Source organism: Scleropages formosus, chromosome 2 (genome assembly GCF_900964775.1).
Source record: "Scleropages formosus chromosome 2, fSclFor1.1, whole genome shotgun sequence".
Lineage (NCBI taxonomy): Eukaryota > Metazoa > Chordata > Actinopteri > Osteoglossiformes > Osteoglossidae > Scleropages > Scleropages formosus.
The window spans coordinates 6,174,175-6,193,344 of record NC_041807.1 but is presented as its reverse complement, the minus strand read 5'-3'; the positions used below and the strand labels follow the sequence as shown (position 1 = coordinate 6,193,344).

At 50.0% G+C, this 19,170-nt stretch overlaps 1 protein-coding gene across 4 annotated transcripts in view; it reads right to left on the bottom strand.

The window, feature by feature from the left end:
- foxp4 (forkhead box P4) overlaps nt 1-19,170 on the bottom strand; it is a 110,561-nt gene that overhangs the window by 18,595 nt on the left and 72,796 nt on the right. The window contains exons 4-9 of one of the 4 annotated variants that reach the window (XM_018758630.2): nt 18,921-19,043; nt 13,565-13,651; nt 7,271-7,421; nt 3,560-3,764; nt 2,761-2,859; nt 974-1,102 (exon numbers count right to left, since the gene is read on the bottom strand). In XM_018758630.2, the coding sequence (XP_018614146.1) occupies nt 974-1,102; nt 2,761-2,859; nt 3,560-3,764; nt 7,271-7,421; nt 13,565-13,651; nt 18,921-19,043 (794 nt within the window). Of the gene's footprint in view, nt 1-973; nt 1,103-2,760; nt 2,860-3,559; nt 3,765-7,270; nt 7,422-13,564; nt 13,652-13,886; nt 13,997-18,920; nt 19,044-19,170 lie in introns of those variants that run through there. The other 3 variants (XM_018758632.2, XM_018758631.2, XM_018758633.2) reach the window with 3 other exon arrangements.

The following is a 19,170-nucleotide window of genomic DNA, read 5'->3' as shown; positions in this document are numbered from 1 at the left end:
TTCGCTTCCCCCCCGATCCCCACAGACTCCAAAATGGCAAACAGACCAAAAACGCAGACAGAAAGAAAGAGAAGGGCAGCGACAGGCACAGGGTAGGCTCTTTTTTGATGTCTTTGCTAGCGTCAGAGAAACAAAGAGATCTAATTGTAAATGAGCTAATTAAGTAAACTACTAATGAAGCATGAAAACAATTTGCCTGACCCTTTGCTGCTGTGCTGGGACATGGAAGGAAAGAGCTCTGTGGAGCGGTGTGCTAATCAGTGCACGACGGGCTGCCGGTGCTACAAGCACAGGGGGTCGGCCGGGCATTGAACATCACACACGCAACAACATGGGCAATGCTCACAACCCCACTCTCACATACACCACAGATCTCTGCGCCGTGGCCGCTCAGCACCTGAACCAATACCTCTGTGTCACTGGGTGGGGTAGCAGTCAGAGCCACCCTGTCTGGACTCGAAGGACCCAGGTTCAAACCCTGCCTTCTGCTGTAGCTCCCCTGAGCCAGGTATGCAGAGTCAATTGCTCCAGTGAAAATCAGCTTGCTGTACAAATGAGTAAATCATTGTAAGCTACTTCGGAGGAAAGAATCAGGTGAACGAATAGGTGTAAATTTAAACCAAAAACACAGCTGTCACACTGAAGGCCTGCACTTCTTGTTTTTTTTCCCCCATTTCATTTGTTCCTCTTCACATCATTCAGCTAATATTGGTTTAAACTTCTGTGAGATGATTACATATTAGTGGAACGCGTCTTATTTCGATCATGTCTCACAAAGTGTGAGACATGATCGAAATAAGACGCGTTCCACTAATATGTAAAGCACTTGAGCATATTAGAATGCTGTGGGCAGTAAATGTTCAGTATGACGCAGTGTGTTCAAGCTGAGTGTAGCGTTGCTGAGGGCCACACTGCTGCAGGCTGCTGGAGCTGTGGAGCTGCTGGTGGTGGCAGTGGTGGCTGGCACACTCACTTGATGAACTGGCCCATGTCCTCGCAGAGGGCCTCGCACCCAGGCCATTTGCACTCGCCGTGTCCGTACAGAGGGTGTGAGCCCGTGTGCTCCTCATGGGACGAGCTGCAGAATATGGGATAGAGAGAACTGAAAAGGTCAGTAGGACCAAGGCAATCCCGGCACGTTTCACCACCTTCCTCACTTTTTGCCAAATAAACCACAAGAGCCCACCCCTCTGTGGGAGTCACGGTCCCTTCTTCGCACTCTTTGAAGAGGTGCATCAGGTGAATGCACCTAACCAACCCTTAGCGCCCCAGTGGGCCAGTGCTGCCGTCCCTCTTTGCCCAGGAAGCGGAACAACGCTGACCTAACAGGCAACTACAGAAAAGGTGTCTAATTTATTGCAAGCACAGACATGACAGCCCATGCGGTCCCCTAACTGGGCCCAGAGAGTGGATCCAGACATCCTGAAGAGCAGCTGCTCTGACCACACCTGGGCAGAAAGGGCTATTTGTATTCAGCAGACAGCCTGCAGGCAGTGCAGCGAGACTAGGATTAACCTCCTGAGCCTCGAGTCCGGACACTTCTACTGCACTGCAGCTACGCAGATGGCTTTGGACACCAAAGAAATAACACTGAAAACAGCAGGCGGACAAGTTCTGCCCACTGGACTTTAGAGTTTTGCCAAAGTAAGTGCGCGTGCATGCTCTCTCTCTCTCTCTCTCTCACACACACACACACACACACACACACACACACACATTTAGCAACTGGTAGAGAGACAGAAAGCTGAAGAGTAACTTCAAGAAGTCTCTTGAGAAGAAACCTAATTCACCGTTAGTACGGAGCCATCAGAGGAATCCACAGAACCCACAGAAGCTGCAGTATGCCTGTATCCATTGGTGGTTCGAAGACACTGCACGGGGCGATGGTGAAGGGATTCATTTGGAACTGATGCAGGAAAAGGAGATGGGTCCCTGCCCTAGGTTTTGTCAAAGTGCAAGAACATTGCATCATCTTCTGCACTCGCTGTCTTTGTATTCGATTGTCCTGTTTCCATGAGCTCCCCTCAGCAACAGCAGGCACACACCCCTATGTTAGGTGGCCTTCCCCTAACTCCACGGGGACGACACAAAACTGCTAGTAGCTACATCACCGTGACTGGCATCCAGCAGCCCGTGTTTGACAGCACGGACACATGGAACTCCTCAGGAGCTGAGGGTAGCACGTATCCAAGGCTCGGAGAGCTCAGGGACAGGGGGCACTGGGGACCGAGCATCACGGCCCATCAGGGGTCCGGGGCTTGGATGACCTGCCCTGATCTAGATTCCGATTCAAGTCCCTGCCTCCTGTCATGCGCTGCCTCGCGCCACTGCCAAGGGCTGCAGCCGATGACCAAACGTGTCAAACACGTGTCTCAGAGTCAACACAGCGGTTCTGAGGAGGAGCGCTGGTAAGCATCACAACTGGGGGCTGGCTGCGCTCGTCCCAAAAACCACATCACAGCGCAAACACAAACCATCTTGCCTGCAGATGCGGCGGCTCTGATGTGGAGCTCGCTCGCCCGCTCCCAACAGCCGACAGTGAGGCCCACACAATTCAGAAGCTCCTCTCACTCCAGACATTACAGACTACTGGCAACCGCACTGTCCACACGTGCCCCGCACAAACCCGCCCCTGCTTCCTGTCTCTTTTTCCCTCTTTTCTCATCTGACGCATGCGCACCAGGAAGCCTACGAGCCTCTAATTCGAGGCACTTCATCGAGGCCCATGTGAAGCATGACAGGGCGAGAGTGTGTACTCACTGGGTGCTCTGCAGGTACCCGCCTTTTGAGTGAGGCGTGAGGTGCTCCTCGGCGGGCTCGGCCTTGGAGAACGACGAGATCCACTCAAAGAGTCTTGCTCTTGAAAACGGAGAGAATCCGTGAGGACCGGGGGATGGGCGACAGGGGATGGGGGCGGGACAGGCTTGTGGCGCTACCTACTGACACTGCCATGCCCTCTTTCTCAGATTCCCCCCCCCCCCGCCCAAAACCGACTCCCACACAGAGGACACTCACAAATGCCAACACAAAGCAGGAAGCTGAGCTTCTCTACGCACGCACAGCCCACCCTCCGGCACAGCGCACACACTCTGGCTACGGTGTACTTGCGCAGCAACAGAGAAAGCATGCTCTGTAGGTTCTCACACAACATTACTGCATGCCACTCAAGTAAAAACATCAGCTTCAGAAACCAGGAAGATGTTCTGACCCCTTTCTTCCAATGTGGACATTTATATGTAAAAAGAAAAAAGAAAAAAGTAAACCAGCACTGCGGTGAGCAATTAACTTCACTAACCATTTGTGGTGTGGGAAAAGATAACAATTTATTTGCACATGGCATCCTGACCAATTATACAAAGAGCAATTTGAAGGCAGTTTGAGATAAGTAAATAACACAATCAATTTGGTGTTTCCCTGAAGGTTTCTCCCTCTTGCTCCTTCATGACTGCACAAAAAACACGTGGAACACAACACAACAGAAAAGAAAAAGAACATAAAAAGAATAGAAGAAGAGAAGCAGAACCCGATGGAAGGTGGCAAGGCCATTTGGCGCACTGACCTGTCTCTCTTTGGAGTGTGAACAGAGTTCTGTCCATTTGGCAGAGAGTGGTGGGGTATCTGAGGTGAGACCTTAGAGGCCGAGTATGAGGTAGAGTTGGAGCTGGTGGTGCTCAGGTCCAGGCCTTCGTGCTTCAAGGTTTCCTCGGCACTCGGCACGCCAGCCACATCCTTCCACAGCTGCTGCAGGTCGGCGGGGCACATGGCTGCACACAGAAGGGCAGTCACACACACACAGACACACACACAGATGGCAGGAGCGTGAGCGGAGCCAGTATTTTGAGTTTGTGCGCTACCTAACTGTTAGAGTACGAGTGCATCTGCACTTCCATTTTCAGGGTTACTTAGGTTATCACACTGTCCACAGACACCAACTGTGCTATTACCATGGTGCATGATGACAGCACTGTGGTTTGCACATTTACAAACAAAAGTTTGCTGGGGGGGCGGGGGGTCTATTTCCAAAGGCTTTTTATACTTTCTTAGGCTCTGACTGAAGGGTTCTCCTGTCCAGCTTGTGCAAATGGGTTTACAGTGGGTGGAGCTTGCGACGTGCTGGAGGAAGCATAGGAGGATTTTCTTATCATTTTCGGCCTGAACCCAAGCCAACTAGTACAAGGAGGCCACCAGTGGGATGTAAAGGCAGCCAACAAGGCAACCGGGATGCCACACCACACTTGAGCAGGCACTGCGATGGAAAGTGCTGTGGTGGACTGCAGTGGCAGGGAAAAGACAGAGGAGGAGGGTGAATCCACACTGGAGGGAGAAGAGTGCTACTTTTGGCCTGTTTGTGCAGAGTCTGAAAATGTGAAAGCCGCTCTGCACTGTGGTCGCAGCGACAGGTCAGCTGCTTCCTCGTGTCAACCACAAGCCTGAATAATGACCCTTCCCATATCCAGCTGAACTTTGGATGTGTATAGAGAGCCCTTCCTAGCCCTTTCTTACCGCCCCGCCCCCAACACCGAAGACACACAATGTCTGGCGCAAGCCGTTCCCTGGGAACTGGGCTCCGGCCGCTCTATCTCGCATAGCGGGGTCTTACTAACAATCCAAATATTATGTCTGGAGCATCAGCATGGCTGCTTCGGGCCCTGCCAAAACAGAAAGCCTTGTCTACGCAGGGACAGGGAGTGAGACCGGACCGGAGCGGTGGCAATCGCTACAGGCGGATTCGGCCTCTGCGACACCCCCTGGCCTCTATGAGCAAAACGCACATCTCTGGGTACTGACAAAGTGCTGCTCACACTACTGCACAAATGTGCCAAAGTGGAGCACATGAAAGGCTCTGAACCTATTATGTACGTAAGATTCACATATTCACAAAGTGTTTTTACATATGTTGTAATTAATGTGAACCGCTGTGTAATTGGCGGCACTTGTGAAAGACAGGCCCCTTGTGAGCCTATTCCTCGATGGCAGACCTCCAAGGCACTGCTTAATGCCGCACTTTCCCTCTTTTACAGAGCTCGGCCCTGTCAGCACCGCTCGTTATTTCCCCGGCACGTTTCCGACTGCGACCCCACAAGCGCAAACGTATGTACGCTATTTATAGAGCACATTACCGTATTTTCTGTCTTACCTCTTTCGTAAATGTGTGTTGTAACGGTGGAAATGGCTTTAGATAAATGTCAGGAAGCAAGTAAGGTAACATGCAGACTACATGAATACCAATGTGACCGATTCAATGCAAGTGTCTCGAGTGGGACGTGAAAAAGTGGCCTTGTAAAATGCCAGTGAAAAAACAATGCCCCACCCCAGCCCAACCCAGCCCAGCCCACTCTCGTCCGCAGCCTCTATTGAGCTATTTAAATATTCACATCGCTGTTTACCTTGATTAATATGCACAAGAGGGTGCAGTGGATATAAGAGATCCTGATCAGCTTGTTGTGACACTGCCCCCATCTTTGGCGGATCATCTGGGAGCAGCACCCCACCCCCGCAATTTCACATTTCAGCCCCCACCCAAACTCCAGCCCATGATGCAAATGAGTGGTGAAAAGGGGGATTGCATTGACAAGATGTGTGGCTAAAAAACAAATGTAAAGGACCTTTGCTGCTTCAGGCTCATTAGGAGACTGAGTCTACGAGGGGGAACTTGATCAACAGAAGTTTATTTGCCACACAAGGTCTGCAGCGCTTGCAGGACGGTTTACAGCACTTTGTATTTTTGAAATGCTTCTTACTTAAGAAGACCTTGAAGAGAAGCGGCGCCAAAGGAGGGATAAATAGCAAGCCCCTCCAGCTCTTCTCAGCAGGCACGGCCGGACACAGCAACGTGCACGCCTGGCTGCACCATCATAATGGAACGCCTCTTTCAAAGAGACTGCGGGGAAATTCCACGCTGCCGTGTCGCTGGATTCATCCAGGGATTCCGAGAGACTGCAGTTTACTGCTCCTCGGGCCCCTCGAACCATGACATCAGCAGAGGAAGATGCCAGAGTGGTGCCAAAGCCAAGCGCTTACAGCTGTCGAAAAAATTACATTCTTCAATCCTGCGGCCTTCCAGTTGCTCTCGCTGCGCCAGTCTTTCCACCCAACACACTCGCCAAAAGGCTTCTTGAAGCGCGGCCGAATTGAAGAAGAAACAAACAGAAAAGTAACTGGTAGGGTAAAGGTTAACAGGAAGGCGTGTTGTGTTTGCTCTAAACTGAAATAATCAAGTGGACGCTAAGGACGGCCAAATAATGGCTCTTATAAAAGTGCGTGGCTTGCCTATGAGTGGGAACACCGTGACGGCCAGCTCACCAACTGGAAAGTCTGCAGTGCATCTTGTTGTTCCTACTCATTTTATTCTACAACTTCATGTCTTTACATGTTTATATGATACGGCCATCTCGAAGTGTGAAATCAGCTCCATTTTAACATGCTGCCCAGTCCCATCAAAGTCAGAAAAAGCAGCAAAAGGGAAGGTAAATATTTTAGACTATAAAATCCTGAAAAGCGGGAGCCCAGCTGTAAGGGGTTGCCCAAGAGCAACCCCCCTCTCCTCCCCTCCTCTCCCCTCCCCACCCCCAAAAGCTCAGAGCATTTTCAGCCATATTTTACCTATTATCCAAATGACTGCCTTCCACAAAACCAACAATCAACTGTCCCTTTTATCTTTTTATGACCTGATTAAGTTAACAAGCTTCGCATGTGGCTAGACGAACACGACTGTGGTTTCCTCCAGGGGGTAACAAGCTCTTACTAACAGATTAGGATGATAGCTGATTGCTGATTTTGGGAGGGCGCCACTGCACTTTTTACTGCTATTATTATTAGTATTAAAAAGCTGAACGCGCTCACACCAATTGCAGGGGTCAGTTTTGGAGGGCAGGCAGTCCCCCTGCATTCTGCCTCTGAGGGACTCACAGCGTTGGGAGGATGATGCCGGGGGGAGGTGGTGAAGTCAATGTGAGTCGGTCCTGGGCTGCGTTCAAATCACGGTGGTCAGGTTGATTTTGCATTCTGCAGTTGCCCTGCCTACGGGCTTGGGGGGGGGGGTTGGGGGCAGCCCATAAATGCAGTACTGCCCCTCAAAGCTAGAGGGAGCCAGATGCGTGTATGTGGAAGTACGGTTAGTCTGAAGGCTGGACACCCCTGCGCAATGTGTTCGTGGCAACTGGCTCAAGGTTGCACTATGGTGGCCAAATGCTGCGAGGAGATCGTAGATGCCGAATGACTTGATTCGAGCCGTGCGTTTGGGGTCTGATATAAGACGGTGCGGACTGACCTTGCTGGAGGCTCTGCATGGGCACGGCCCCCTGTCCTGGCTGCAGGCCCACCAGGCCCTGGCGTTGGAGGTTGAGGAGGTGCTGCTGTTGCAGCTGCTGCATCTGGATCAACTGCTGCTGGAAGGCCAGCTGTTTGTTCCCCAGCTGCTGCTAAGTGCAGGGCAGAAGAAAGGGCAGAGATGAGGAAGGGCAGAGTGGTGGGCGAGGTGCTTTCAGAAGCAGAAGGACCACCTTCACTCCAGTGGCCATAGCCAGTAATCCTCCCCAGATCGTAGGCACACCCAGAATGCAAACCTCATGCAGTATAGTCTGTCCACATGGAAACATTCATCACATCGGTGTTCCCCAGCCAGTGTGTTCGACAGGCTCGGGTGCGAAACACCCCGACTCACCGGAGTAACAGAAAGTGTCAAAGCAGTCAAATTTATCTTATGCTGTGATACACTTTGATTTCATTTTGTATTTATTTTTGCTGGGTGTATAACCAGGGTGTGTGTGTGTGTGTGTGTGTGTGTGTGTGTGTGTGTGTGTGTGTGAGAGAGAGAGAGAGTGAGTGAACAGAATGCACTGAGTATCAAGCAACCTTTTTTCATCCACTTACCTGTGGCTGATGGAAAGGTGACATGTTCCACAAGTTAAAATGCGAGGGAGAGGAAACCAGTCAAGAACCTGACTGGTTAAAGCAACTGCTGCTAGAGCAAAAGGAGATATTTGGACTCAAAAACAAATAATTCTGTAACAGTTCTCCTGAAAAAGAGCAAGGTGAGCAAAATGCCCACAAAGGAAACAAAGGTCATGTCTTGAGTATGGCAAAGAAAACCCGAAATGATGACCACATTTGCCATTACATAACCTTCTGTGAAATTGGATTAAACTGTTTCGCTACTTCATTAAAGTAGAATTTGAGCACTTCTGGACAACCGTCTGAAGGTTTGCCAAGACTGGAACAGCTGAAATGAATAAAGTAGGGAGGGCGGGCTGGGAGGGGATGAAGAAAAACACTCTGCGAGCTCCTATCAGGTCCATCTCCTCACAGAGGTGAAAATATGGGGAATCTAAACAGGGGATGGCTGGTGCGGACGACGCGGCCTCTGGCGATAACGTCAGGCCGTGTCCTCGTGATGAATGTCCCCCTTCCTGGTCGCTCTCGCTCCAGCGATGCACTTTTGATGTTCCACCAATGAAAGATGGCCTTTATCTAGTGGAGATAAGACCCCCACAGTCAGGGGTGGGGAGTAAAATAAATAAATAAAAGTGCTTATGCTGTTGGGTCGGAGCCGTGGTCCTCCCCTTCAGAGACCTCCTGTCTCAGGAGGTGCAGGTTTGGAGGGCTGGACATGACGTCATTTCCTACGACGTGGGCAGAGCTGCTGCTCCGCAAGGTACAACTGTATTGAAGTCCTCCTCATACCCAGATCATATCTGGATACCTCCTCAAGATCACATATTCTAAGGCTCCTGTGGCTTGCTTCTGAGCTCTCTGGACACAACATGGACCACTAATGAGGGCAAGTGACCTGCTTAGTCTGTGTGGCATTTGCATGTTCTCCCCATGTCTGTGTGGGTTTTCTCTGGGTGCTCTGGTTTCCTCCCACAGTCCAAAGACATGCTATTCAGGTTAACCCATAGTGGGTGAGTGACGGAGAAAGTGTGTTCCACTGATATTTGAGTGAGTGACCCATTGTAAGTAGTGTATCTAGCAGTGTAAGTCACCTTGGTGAATAAGGTGCGTAGGTTGATAACACTAAATAGAGTTCATTGGAAGTTGCTTTGAAGAAAAGTGTCTGCTAATTAAATAAATGCAAATGTAAGTCCTGTATTCTCATTCAGAATCCTCAACAGCTCTGTGTGTGTGGTTAGAGAGATAGATGATTGTGAGAGGACACGTGATTGTGAGGATTTCAGGGAAAAGGCCTCCAAAGAGAGTGGTGAGGGGGTGGAGGTGGTGGCGAAAAGAAAGGGGGGTGTGTGTGGCAGGACAGGCCCCCCCAAAAGATGAACAGGAGCATCTCAGTGCGCCTCTCTCCCCTCCCTCCCTCCCTCCCTCCCTCCCACCCCCCACCCATCCCGCCCCTAGAGACACGGTTCAAGTTCTTTAACACATTGTGTCTGCGCTCTGTTTACATTAGATGCAGTTGAGTGGCTAAAGCTAGCGGAGTAACAGGCCTGTCAGGTTGATTTATGAGCACATCAAACAGAGTTTCAGCATGCCACGGTGGACTGACAGCGGCACTTCATTAATCTGACTCCTGGGTGACTCCGCAGCTCAACCGTCAAACCAGCATTTTAAGCATCACTTCTTAAAAAGTGCACAGCCCAGCGCAGCCCAGGAGTCCTCCTTTTTCCTAATGCCTTCCTCGACCAAACTCCTTTTTTGCCGCTATTCTGCTGACTAACAGCGATGTGGACAGCAATTAAAGTAACCTTTACTTGATGCTTTCGCGCTGGGAAACTTTGATGAAGTTCAGATGAACACTGTGGCCCTGGATGAGATCCTCGAAGTAGACTGGGGGGTGGGAGGGTGGGGGGGATAGGGTCAGCGAGGAGGAATTCCATCCAGTTTTTCCTCTGCTGCCAGCCCTCCGAGCAAAGCAGGCCGCCTGTGCCCATCCCAGAAATCGGAGCAGCGCAGACTATTTTTACGCCAGGCCTCGGCTTTGTTTGCTTCACAAGAGGCAGATTCCTGTGGGCTTACTGTGTCACCGCGGTGAAGCGTGTCTGCAGAGACTGCGCACGGGGAACCGCGATGGGGCCGGGCTCCACATAAACCCCCAGCTACAGGCTCCCAGCAGGTGGCGGCTTCAGAAACGGACGAGTGGGTATGGGGTGGGGGCTGGGGATGGGGGACTCCAGACCGGCAGATGTGCAGAAGGGTACGTGGTCACTGATCTCACACAGCAAGGATTCGCTCTCTACAACTCCCAGCTTTCATTTAGTCCACGGCTTTCAGTGCACTCGCTGCACACCAGTGAGGAACAGCACGCGCACACACACACACACACACACACACACACACACACACACGTCTAAATAGCTTAAATGAGCATAAGAGCTGAACATGTTTCTTTGTCTACCGGGAGCCCAGTGTATCACAAACAGTGTGAACTGGGAATGCAAAGTGTGACGTGCGTTGTGACATGCTTGAGTGGGAACCTTCACATGGTGATCACTTGCAGCTCACTCTCTTACCAGTAGGGGGCCCAACAGGAGTAAGGAGTGGGAAACCACACTACCCCTCTATCTATCTATTCATTTATTGAACTGTGACTTCCCTCCAGAGCAACTCGCAAGGTTAAGGTGCTTACAGTGATGTGCCCACGTATACAGCTAGGTAATTATTACTGAGGTAATTCAGGATAAGTACCTTAATCAAGGCTTCTGCAGCAGAAGTGGGATTCAAACCCACATCCTTTGAGCCCACAGGCAGCATGTCTAATCGCTACCCTTTACTTCTCCTTCCAGGGAGTCCTTGTGCCGCGTCCTTAACCCCACCGTGAGCTCTGGCTACGGCTCACCAAGAGCTGTCGAACCCAAGTGTTCCTGAGGTCATCGCTAGGCTTGTACGGTTCTCTTCAAGACAAACAAGCGCAGCTGGAGAGTCTCGTGGCTTCTGGCAGGCCGGACAACTCACCAGGACGGGCACGGTAGCCGACCCACAGCCGCACACTGCCCTCACGATATTAATTTAATGTGGCACCTTGCTCTTTAAAAGCCTGCTTCGTACCTCCACCAATATTTAATAAGGGAAATGTCTCGAAAACTCGAGAGGCCAAGAATAAGGTTAGCACTGATTTTTCTTTCTCTTCCCTTCTTCCCCATCTCCACCACCCGCCTCCTACCTCTAGTTCTCGGTGGAAATATCAGGCTGGTGGTGTCGCTTGACAGTCTGTGCACGCGCACGAGTGTGCAGAGGGAGGCGGGACGAGTCTCCTCTCCCATATGTACTACATTTAACACATATTTGTGGCTGTCCAGAACAAAAGCGTCGACTGCTCGGGACAATGTATTTTAAGAAGGGAACGTCCAGAGCGCAATGACACGTCTTTCACACCCTGACATTTGAAGAACGAGAGGCGTCGGAGTGCTAGGTGTGCCGCAAGACGTTGTAACCTTGTTATTGCTTGTCAATAAGAATGTTAATAGGACACCGGGATGGAAGCAAAAGCATCTGACACATTGCTCGGAATGAGCCTCAATAAGCAACACGGTTACAACACCTCCTGACACAGGTGAGATGCTGACGCAGGCCTGCTGAGGACAACACAAAGACAGAGTGCAAATAACCTTTTTTCCTTCTTTCTCGGATGGGTCTGAGAGGCTTCGACTCAAGCTTGTTGTACTGACCTGTTTCAGCAACCCACTCCAAATGGGGGAGGAGTGCATATGAGGGAGCAAATCTCTTTTCAGAAGCTGGAATTCTAATGTAGCCTGGCATCTGTGGCTGAAAAAAGTGAGGCAAAGTGCAAGCTGCTCACATACAGGAATGTGTATATACATGGGTTTGGGGTTAGGGTTTAGAGTTTAGGGTGTGATCCTTTACAGTAAGAAGTTGCTTCTTCCTGCTTCCATGCCTATATCAAAGAAAAGTCGTGTTGCAGAGGAAGGAGAACTTGTGAATGAAGAAAGTGAGACTCCAGCTCGATGACTGGCACAGAAGCGGAAGCCAGTTTTGTTGGCAATAACTCAGACTGAATTGAAGCCGACATTGGAAACCTGTGTTATGCCAGAAAATGATTTGTTCCTCGTATCTCTCCATTAACATGGTGCGATCGTCACGGTAATTGCCCTTAAAGACACAATTTGTACACTGCTCTGCATTCCACCCTATGACAGACTCACTCTGTTTTCACCAGGATCCTGCAGTATGTCACTGTACCTGCTTTCTCCCTCAACACCTAAGTCAGTCAAACAAAAGAAATCCTTTCCAACAATCTCAAAATCCGTTTACACACGTTCGTGTGTCGCTTTAATTAAATTCCAGTCATCACCCTGAATGTTGTTAACACTGTGAGCATGTAAACTATTGTGGCACTTTCACCTGTGCTGAATAGCAGTCATTCTTTTCTTGTTTTGGTCCCAGGGTGGTGTTTACTTTTCTGTTCATGAGAAAATGTCAGCGCTTCAACTTCTGCGCATCATTTTGACGCCTGGGGGCTGTTGCGCAACCACTGTAAACGGAGCGGCTTGTGGCAACCCCGCGCGGCTCCGTCGAACCGTCTGCACTTTGAGCCGCTTCAAATACTCCACGCTGCGTGCTGCGCCATGTGCATTTCGCTGCGGAAACATGACATAAAATCCAGCTTGTGTTCCGTGCGGCCATTTCTCACGGCACAGTTTCGTGAACGGGGTACGATCAAGAAATGATCGGAAACCAGTAGCTGGGATCAGCGCGGGTGCAGTGAGAAGGGTGATCCCACGTCCTGGTAAGGGGTCAAAGCCTGGAGTTAATCTTGTCCTAGGACTCACACAATGGCCAGGCAGCCAATTAGGGCGTGCCTTTGTAGTCGAGCAGAGTTATCCCCATGATCCAGCAGGATTCCTGTTCATCTTCATTACCGCAGACACCCTGTCTGTGTGCACTGTTCTAATTGACAATTAAAGTGAGGCTACGATTCACCCACAAAGGCATAAATAGGGATTTTCGAGCAGGGCTTAGCAGCACAGACGTGTAAATTAATACTTAAGTATTAACACAGCGCCCATAGTGATTCTGTGAGTATATTAAATGAAAAATGAAAATCCATATTCCTTCGTCGGCTTAATCCATGTTTCTAATCGTGCAATATACACTTGTGCAATGCCAGCTGATCCAGTGGAGAGCAGTTTGCCATGCATACGGTTTTAACAGTATCATAAGGAGCATTTGTAAATGGTGCAAAGCCATTGCAGAAGATGACAGAGTGGAGGAGTGAGGATCTCTGGACGTGAGCACCGCAGTGCTGTGCGACTTCAGCTTTCCATTCTGTCTGCTATGGTATGAGTGAAACTTTTACTGATCACACACACATTTCGAAAGGCAAAAGTGTGGCACAGCGAACACAAGCTGTACCCTCTGCTCAAGCGACAAGGTTGGAAGGTGGAGGGAGGGGTACCGATGGAGGGAGCATCAGGGTGCTGCATTCCTAAAACCAGCCCCAAGTAGGGCAAAGCAATTACCGCATGAAACCTTAGGGTGCGTTTCAAGTTCAATTCAAACTTCAAGTGTGCTTCAAAGCACTCTCTGAAGTGTGTGTTTGAGTATGGGTGTGGGTGGGTGGCGAGAGTGTTCGTGCTGTGAAAAGGGAATAACTCACCTCTTTGGCCTGCTTTCCTGCTTGCTGTTGCTGGGTGAGAAGCTGGAGGTGCAACTGCTCCTGCTGCTTCTTGTAGTACTCCTGTAGCTGAATGAGGACACAGATGCAGCGTTACTCGCCCGCACTCTTTAACACTTCCTTGCTGGTGTAATGGACCCTCCCTTAGAAAACTGACATTCCCGAATTACAGAAGCGCTATTTTACACAGCCAAAAGTTTCACTGGAGCAACTCCGGTGGAATGCTTCACAGGTACCACTACAAGGCTTCTTTTAGGATCTACAAGCCGCAGGTTTTCATAGTGGACTCTAACTGTTACTCCACCTGTTGGCCTGTGGGATGATCAGCACAAGCAGCAGCACCCTGCAGTAGCTTGGAGCAAAACCCCATCCTACCACGATGAAGCCTGCAGGAAAAGGGCTACAGGTGGAGCGAATGTGTGATGTGTAGAATGAGTGTGTGTGGGAAATGGATGCGGACACAGACACACTATTTTAGCATGATCCTGCTCGGTGTGACATAGTGAAAGCAAAGTCACCAGAGCCTCTTACTGGCAGCCGTGAAACAATGAAGGCTATTGTTGCAGACATTGCGCAATTTTGAAAGCAGCCGGTGGCATGGAAGCTGTTGGAGAAGCTCAGTCAGCTACGGTGGACACAAGACACACACCGTCTGGCCTCTGGACTTCTTTGCTCCTGGGGATTCGGCTCCTTCTCATACCAGACATCTTGTCCGCGTAGCAATGTGCGTGGAGGTGTGAAAGCCCCCCTGAGAAAAGTGTTCATGCAACCAAGCAAGTGAAAATCTCCCTTCTGAGTTAAAGGTGTGTTGAAACGAGGGGCAAAAATGGTAAAAATGAATGCAGAGGACATGACCCAACAAGCCGTTCGTACCTCTGGGGAGCAAACCGTTTTCAGCGCAGAAAATGTGTTTAGTGCTCCCCTCAGGTTTGCGCAAACACCTGGGGAGGGATGGGCAAGGGGCTGCCGTAAATCTCCGGCCTGAGCACGGCGTGTGACACAGCCTCCTCGAGGTGCTGCCACCGCCTGGGAGTCACGGCTGACAGGCTGCGTGAGTTATGGACTCCTTCGGTTACTGCTGGGGTGGCCACTGGCAGAAGGTGGGGAGTGGTGGGGGACAAGTCAACCAGCCACGCAGCGCGGTACAGGTCACCAGTCACCGGAGGCTCACTCAAGCTTCGCCTCTCTTTGTGCCACTGGTGTTCCGAGACCAGCAGGGGAGCAGACCACAAATTGAACTGGGCCAAGTCCCTCGGAGAGCAGCTCCTGGTCCTCCAGCAGAGATGAGTCACTGAGCCCTGGGGGTGGACAGACAGCAAGGTGTGCTCCAATAAGAGCACCCCCAAGCCCCGCGCACGCACACACACACCTGCGTCAACGCTGTGGTAACATGTCTGCAATGCTCCTAAGGCAACGTGTTGCATTAGCGTAGGCTGTCACTCCAGCAAGAGCAAGACAAACGAAACGAAAGACAAACACATGGCTGCTTTTAGGCCAGCCTGCTCAGCGCACGCAGAGGATGCCATGCTGCAGTCAGGCACTGGGGCCAGTGACCACACGGTCTCGACATTGAGCAGGAAGTCTCCTACGGCCCTCTGGACAAGTGTGGCAGCCACCGGCGCACTGGGCGCCCTCTTGTGCAACATCTGCCCCGACCTGCCTAGCAACTCCCGGTGCTTGCCTTGTGTTTCTGACTAAACAAATATGTTTTGCACATGGGCTTGGTTAATAACGAACGCAGTCATTGTTTACTCTCTGGTTATTCATTTAGTTTCGCAGCTCAACGGGGCTTTATCTTGGTACACAGGTAAACATCACGCGGCCTGCTATCTGGCCCGGCCACACCTAGCTGCGCTTATTTAACGACAGAAGAAGCAGAAGATGGGCACAGAGATTACATTCTTCCACTGTTTCACCTTACCGCAAATAAAAAAAACAAACAGCAGCAGGAAAAGAGCGAGGAGAAGATGACGGTACAGTGCGGAGTACAGGGTGGCACCGCACCTCCACAGCACAACAAACAGGGGGACCTGCTGCTGCAGCCGCCGAGGAACGCGGACAGCGGTTGAGTCACAGCACATTTCGCTGAGAGCGCTAGAGTTCGCCAGCCGTCTTCGAAGCTGAAAGGATACCATTGATGTGTACAGTGGCCACTGAAGGGGGAGAGTAAATTAGCCGTTTTAAAATGCACCTTTTTTATGCCGAGAGGAATCCAAATGGGAAGGAAAGAGGGTTTGAGATTTTTTTTAAAAAAATAAATGAAAAATCTGCTTCCTGTGCAGTAGCCCTATTTGCTTTCCACTTTAGAGGGCTTCACAGCACCTTGAGCAGAGCTGGCCTGAACCCAGCAGTACTGCCATTAGACATTTCACACAGCATGGCCTGCGGACCACAGGAGCCGCCCAGGGTGCTGCTTGTTTGCTTTACTTTCACATGATTCATTTATTCAGGAAGTCCCATTAAGATTAAAATCTCCCTCTGCATGGATGACCTGTCCGGCAGGAAAGCATATGCCGGCCACAAAAAGGAGAAAACAAGGGCAGGCCGGACAGATGCAACTGCCTACACGCATGCTGTCCGGCTCATCTTAACAACCGTAACGGCAACAACAGCGGAGGGAAAAAACAAACAAAATGGCAAAATTACAGTGAGCCTTATCGCTCGTACCATTTACACGCTGGCTTATCCTTTTCAGGTACCTTCTCAAAACAAGCAGAGTAACGGAAGAGGGGGTGCTTCCCGTGGCCTACTCCACAGAACAGCTGCAAACGCTCCTCCAAGCAGCCCTTGGACTTGCTTCTTCATTTCGCCTGCTTTTGTTCAGTGGCTGCTTTACATAAACCAATTGACACTGCTTATAATTTTAATGTAAACCTTTAAACAGTCGGGTTTCTCCGCCGAACAAGTTCGGGTTAAGCTTCATTGCAGGTTGTAAAATCTCAGCTTTGTATCATCAGGCACAGCGCCATCAACCGGGTGCTTCCTAATCATCTTCACGTAACAGCTAGATTGTGGGGGGTCCTTTGAGACTTATGGTAATGGCAGTGCTTTCTGTGGCCGCATATACTCCCTTCATAAGTGTGCGCTTACTGAAATGACAACATCCAGTATCACAGCAGCTAAGGAACTGGACTGGCTACCAGGGGGTCACAGAAGATTCAAATTCCATACTTCTATGCCAAGAGCATTAACTTGCCTTGTTTCAGTCATTTATACAACTGTAAGAAAGCACAGCCACGTATAGTATATTCCCTATAAGTATATACTATACTCGTATAAGCAGGTCACGAACAACGAGCTGGGCTGAACGTGCCTGAATCCTCCCCGCCCTGTAAACCCAAGCGCTTCACAGAGACATTGCACTCCAGCCAGTGAAAACATTGCTTCACCAACTACAACTGTACATAGCCTCCAAATGCATAATGCCTAGTGCTCTGCATCCCCATGCAGGACACAAGTGCGCATGTGAGACTGGCTGACTGATGCAGGTAGCAGAGCACCAAAACTGGCAAGATGGTGGTGATAATTGTTGAGAAATGCGCCATTAAAACATTCCACCCTCCTAATGAAATGAATAGAGGTGGTCATGTACCACTAAGCGTAGCTATAGCACAGGTGTGGTGGCCTGCTACCTGCAGTTAAAAGTACCACGTTGTCGTCTGTTGGCCGAGTTGAATGCCTGCGCTGGATTATTTGCATGGGTGACATGCTACTCATGATTCTGGACAATTCAATTTATGGTTCTGCTGAACAGACTTTTAGCAAGGACCTCCACGAGCAGACTCACATTTTGATCAGCGTCATCAAAACCAGAGCCGGCTCTTTCCGAGGGGTTACGGCGCTGAGCCCTCGCTCGTCTGGGGGAAGGGCCTGAAGGCCCATTTAACGCAGTGGACAACTGTGTGCGCTGCTCACCTGCTCCACTACGTCCCCCTTAAGCAGGACAAGACGCACTTTCCGCTGGGCAATACGCTCACTCATTACCCCCTTAATTCATGCGGACACAGAACGCAACTGCTGGCGGAATAATTAAAGGCATAATTATGGGTTTTTTAATTATTTGATTCAGTGCCCCCTCTCGCATTAACGCTATGCTCCGAAAAGCACTCACCTTAAGATTGCCATTACTGTGACCTTGGCTTCATCCCATAAAAAAGAAGGAAAAAAACAGAATGTCTGCTGTGGTGTAATTAAAGGTCGGAGGAAACTTAAAGGTTAACACATACACACTTTGTACACATACGCACACACACCCAACCAGACAGGAAGGTGGCTGACTTATAGCAATGATCACAGTTACTCAATGGCTTTGCGATCGCAAGTGTTGTAGCGAACGGGTGCTGTCAAAAGCAGCGGGCCCGATGCGTACCGCGGTCATCTTGACAGGCTCTACTGTCGAAATATACGCTTCATTAGTGCGTGGGAGTGGAGGTATAAATGCTGCCGAGGCGAAGCGAGGCGAGATGGGGCGGGGCACGCTGGCCCGGCCCCGTGCACAGTAAGCATTTTGGCTTGATAAGTGTTCCCTGGTAAAACGGCTGTGAGGAACACATTCTGTGTTTTTGTGCTGGGAAAGGCTGCATATTTTCACCATGATTAATTTTGTCAGATCTCTTTCGCACAATTTATACTTGCCTGCAGCAACCTCCTTTCCGTCTTATTAAATCAACTGTCTTCTTTAGTTCTGCCAGAACTCTTACACACTTACTTTCACATCTATTATATAAATAAACAGTAATATATCTATAGGGCATGATATATGTACATACCTATGCGCTAATTCAAGTTACACACTCTGTGGCAATTTAATAACATATCTGAAGGAAATGAGGGACATTACCCCATTCCAAAGGAATGAGAGGTGAAAAGGTCAGAGGGGTGGTGGAGATGCACTGTAAAACATTTGCTAGATGCTACACACAGGGGTTTTGCTCCTTCTACTTGAGAAAGCACAACTACTGCTTCAGCTCTGAAGTAGCACGTGCTGGGCCAAGGCAACATGCCTTACACTGATCAGCAAATGTGTGCAGAGCAGTGATTTTGGATGCACTGATGCAACTGTAGAGGCCCTTCAAAAAAATCAAATGTAGATACAGAAGCGTGGGATCACCACCGAATGCTGGGAGTCACATGTATGAAATGTAATAAAATAAAAGAATATTCACTAATTTAAATGCACTTGATGACACACACTCCCTCACCAGTGTTATTACCATTTCTGTGAGCCAAGAAGGTGGGACTAATCGGCACTCTGCTTCGGGGCTGTTGGGTGGTGCTTCAGAGGTGCGGCGCGGAGGTCAAGGGTTCACATAGAGGTGCGGCGAGGGGTGGAGCTTACCTGTTGGAGCATGAGCGCCTGCTGCTGCTGGAGCAGGGCTTGCAGCTGAGGTGGGGACAGGATCTGCTGCATCTGCTGGGGTGTGATCATCTGGGGGGTCATCATGGCCACAGACACAGGTACCTGGTAGGATACAGTATGCAGTGACATTTCATCCTTTTGTTATTACTGAAGTTTTTGTTTTTTTGCTTACACATTAATATGTAATTCTTACAGTGCTATACGTCACCAACTGACAGAAATAAAAATT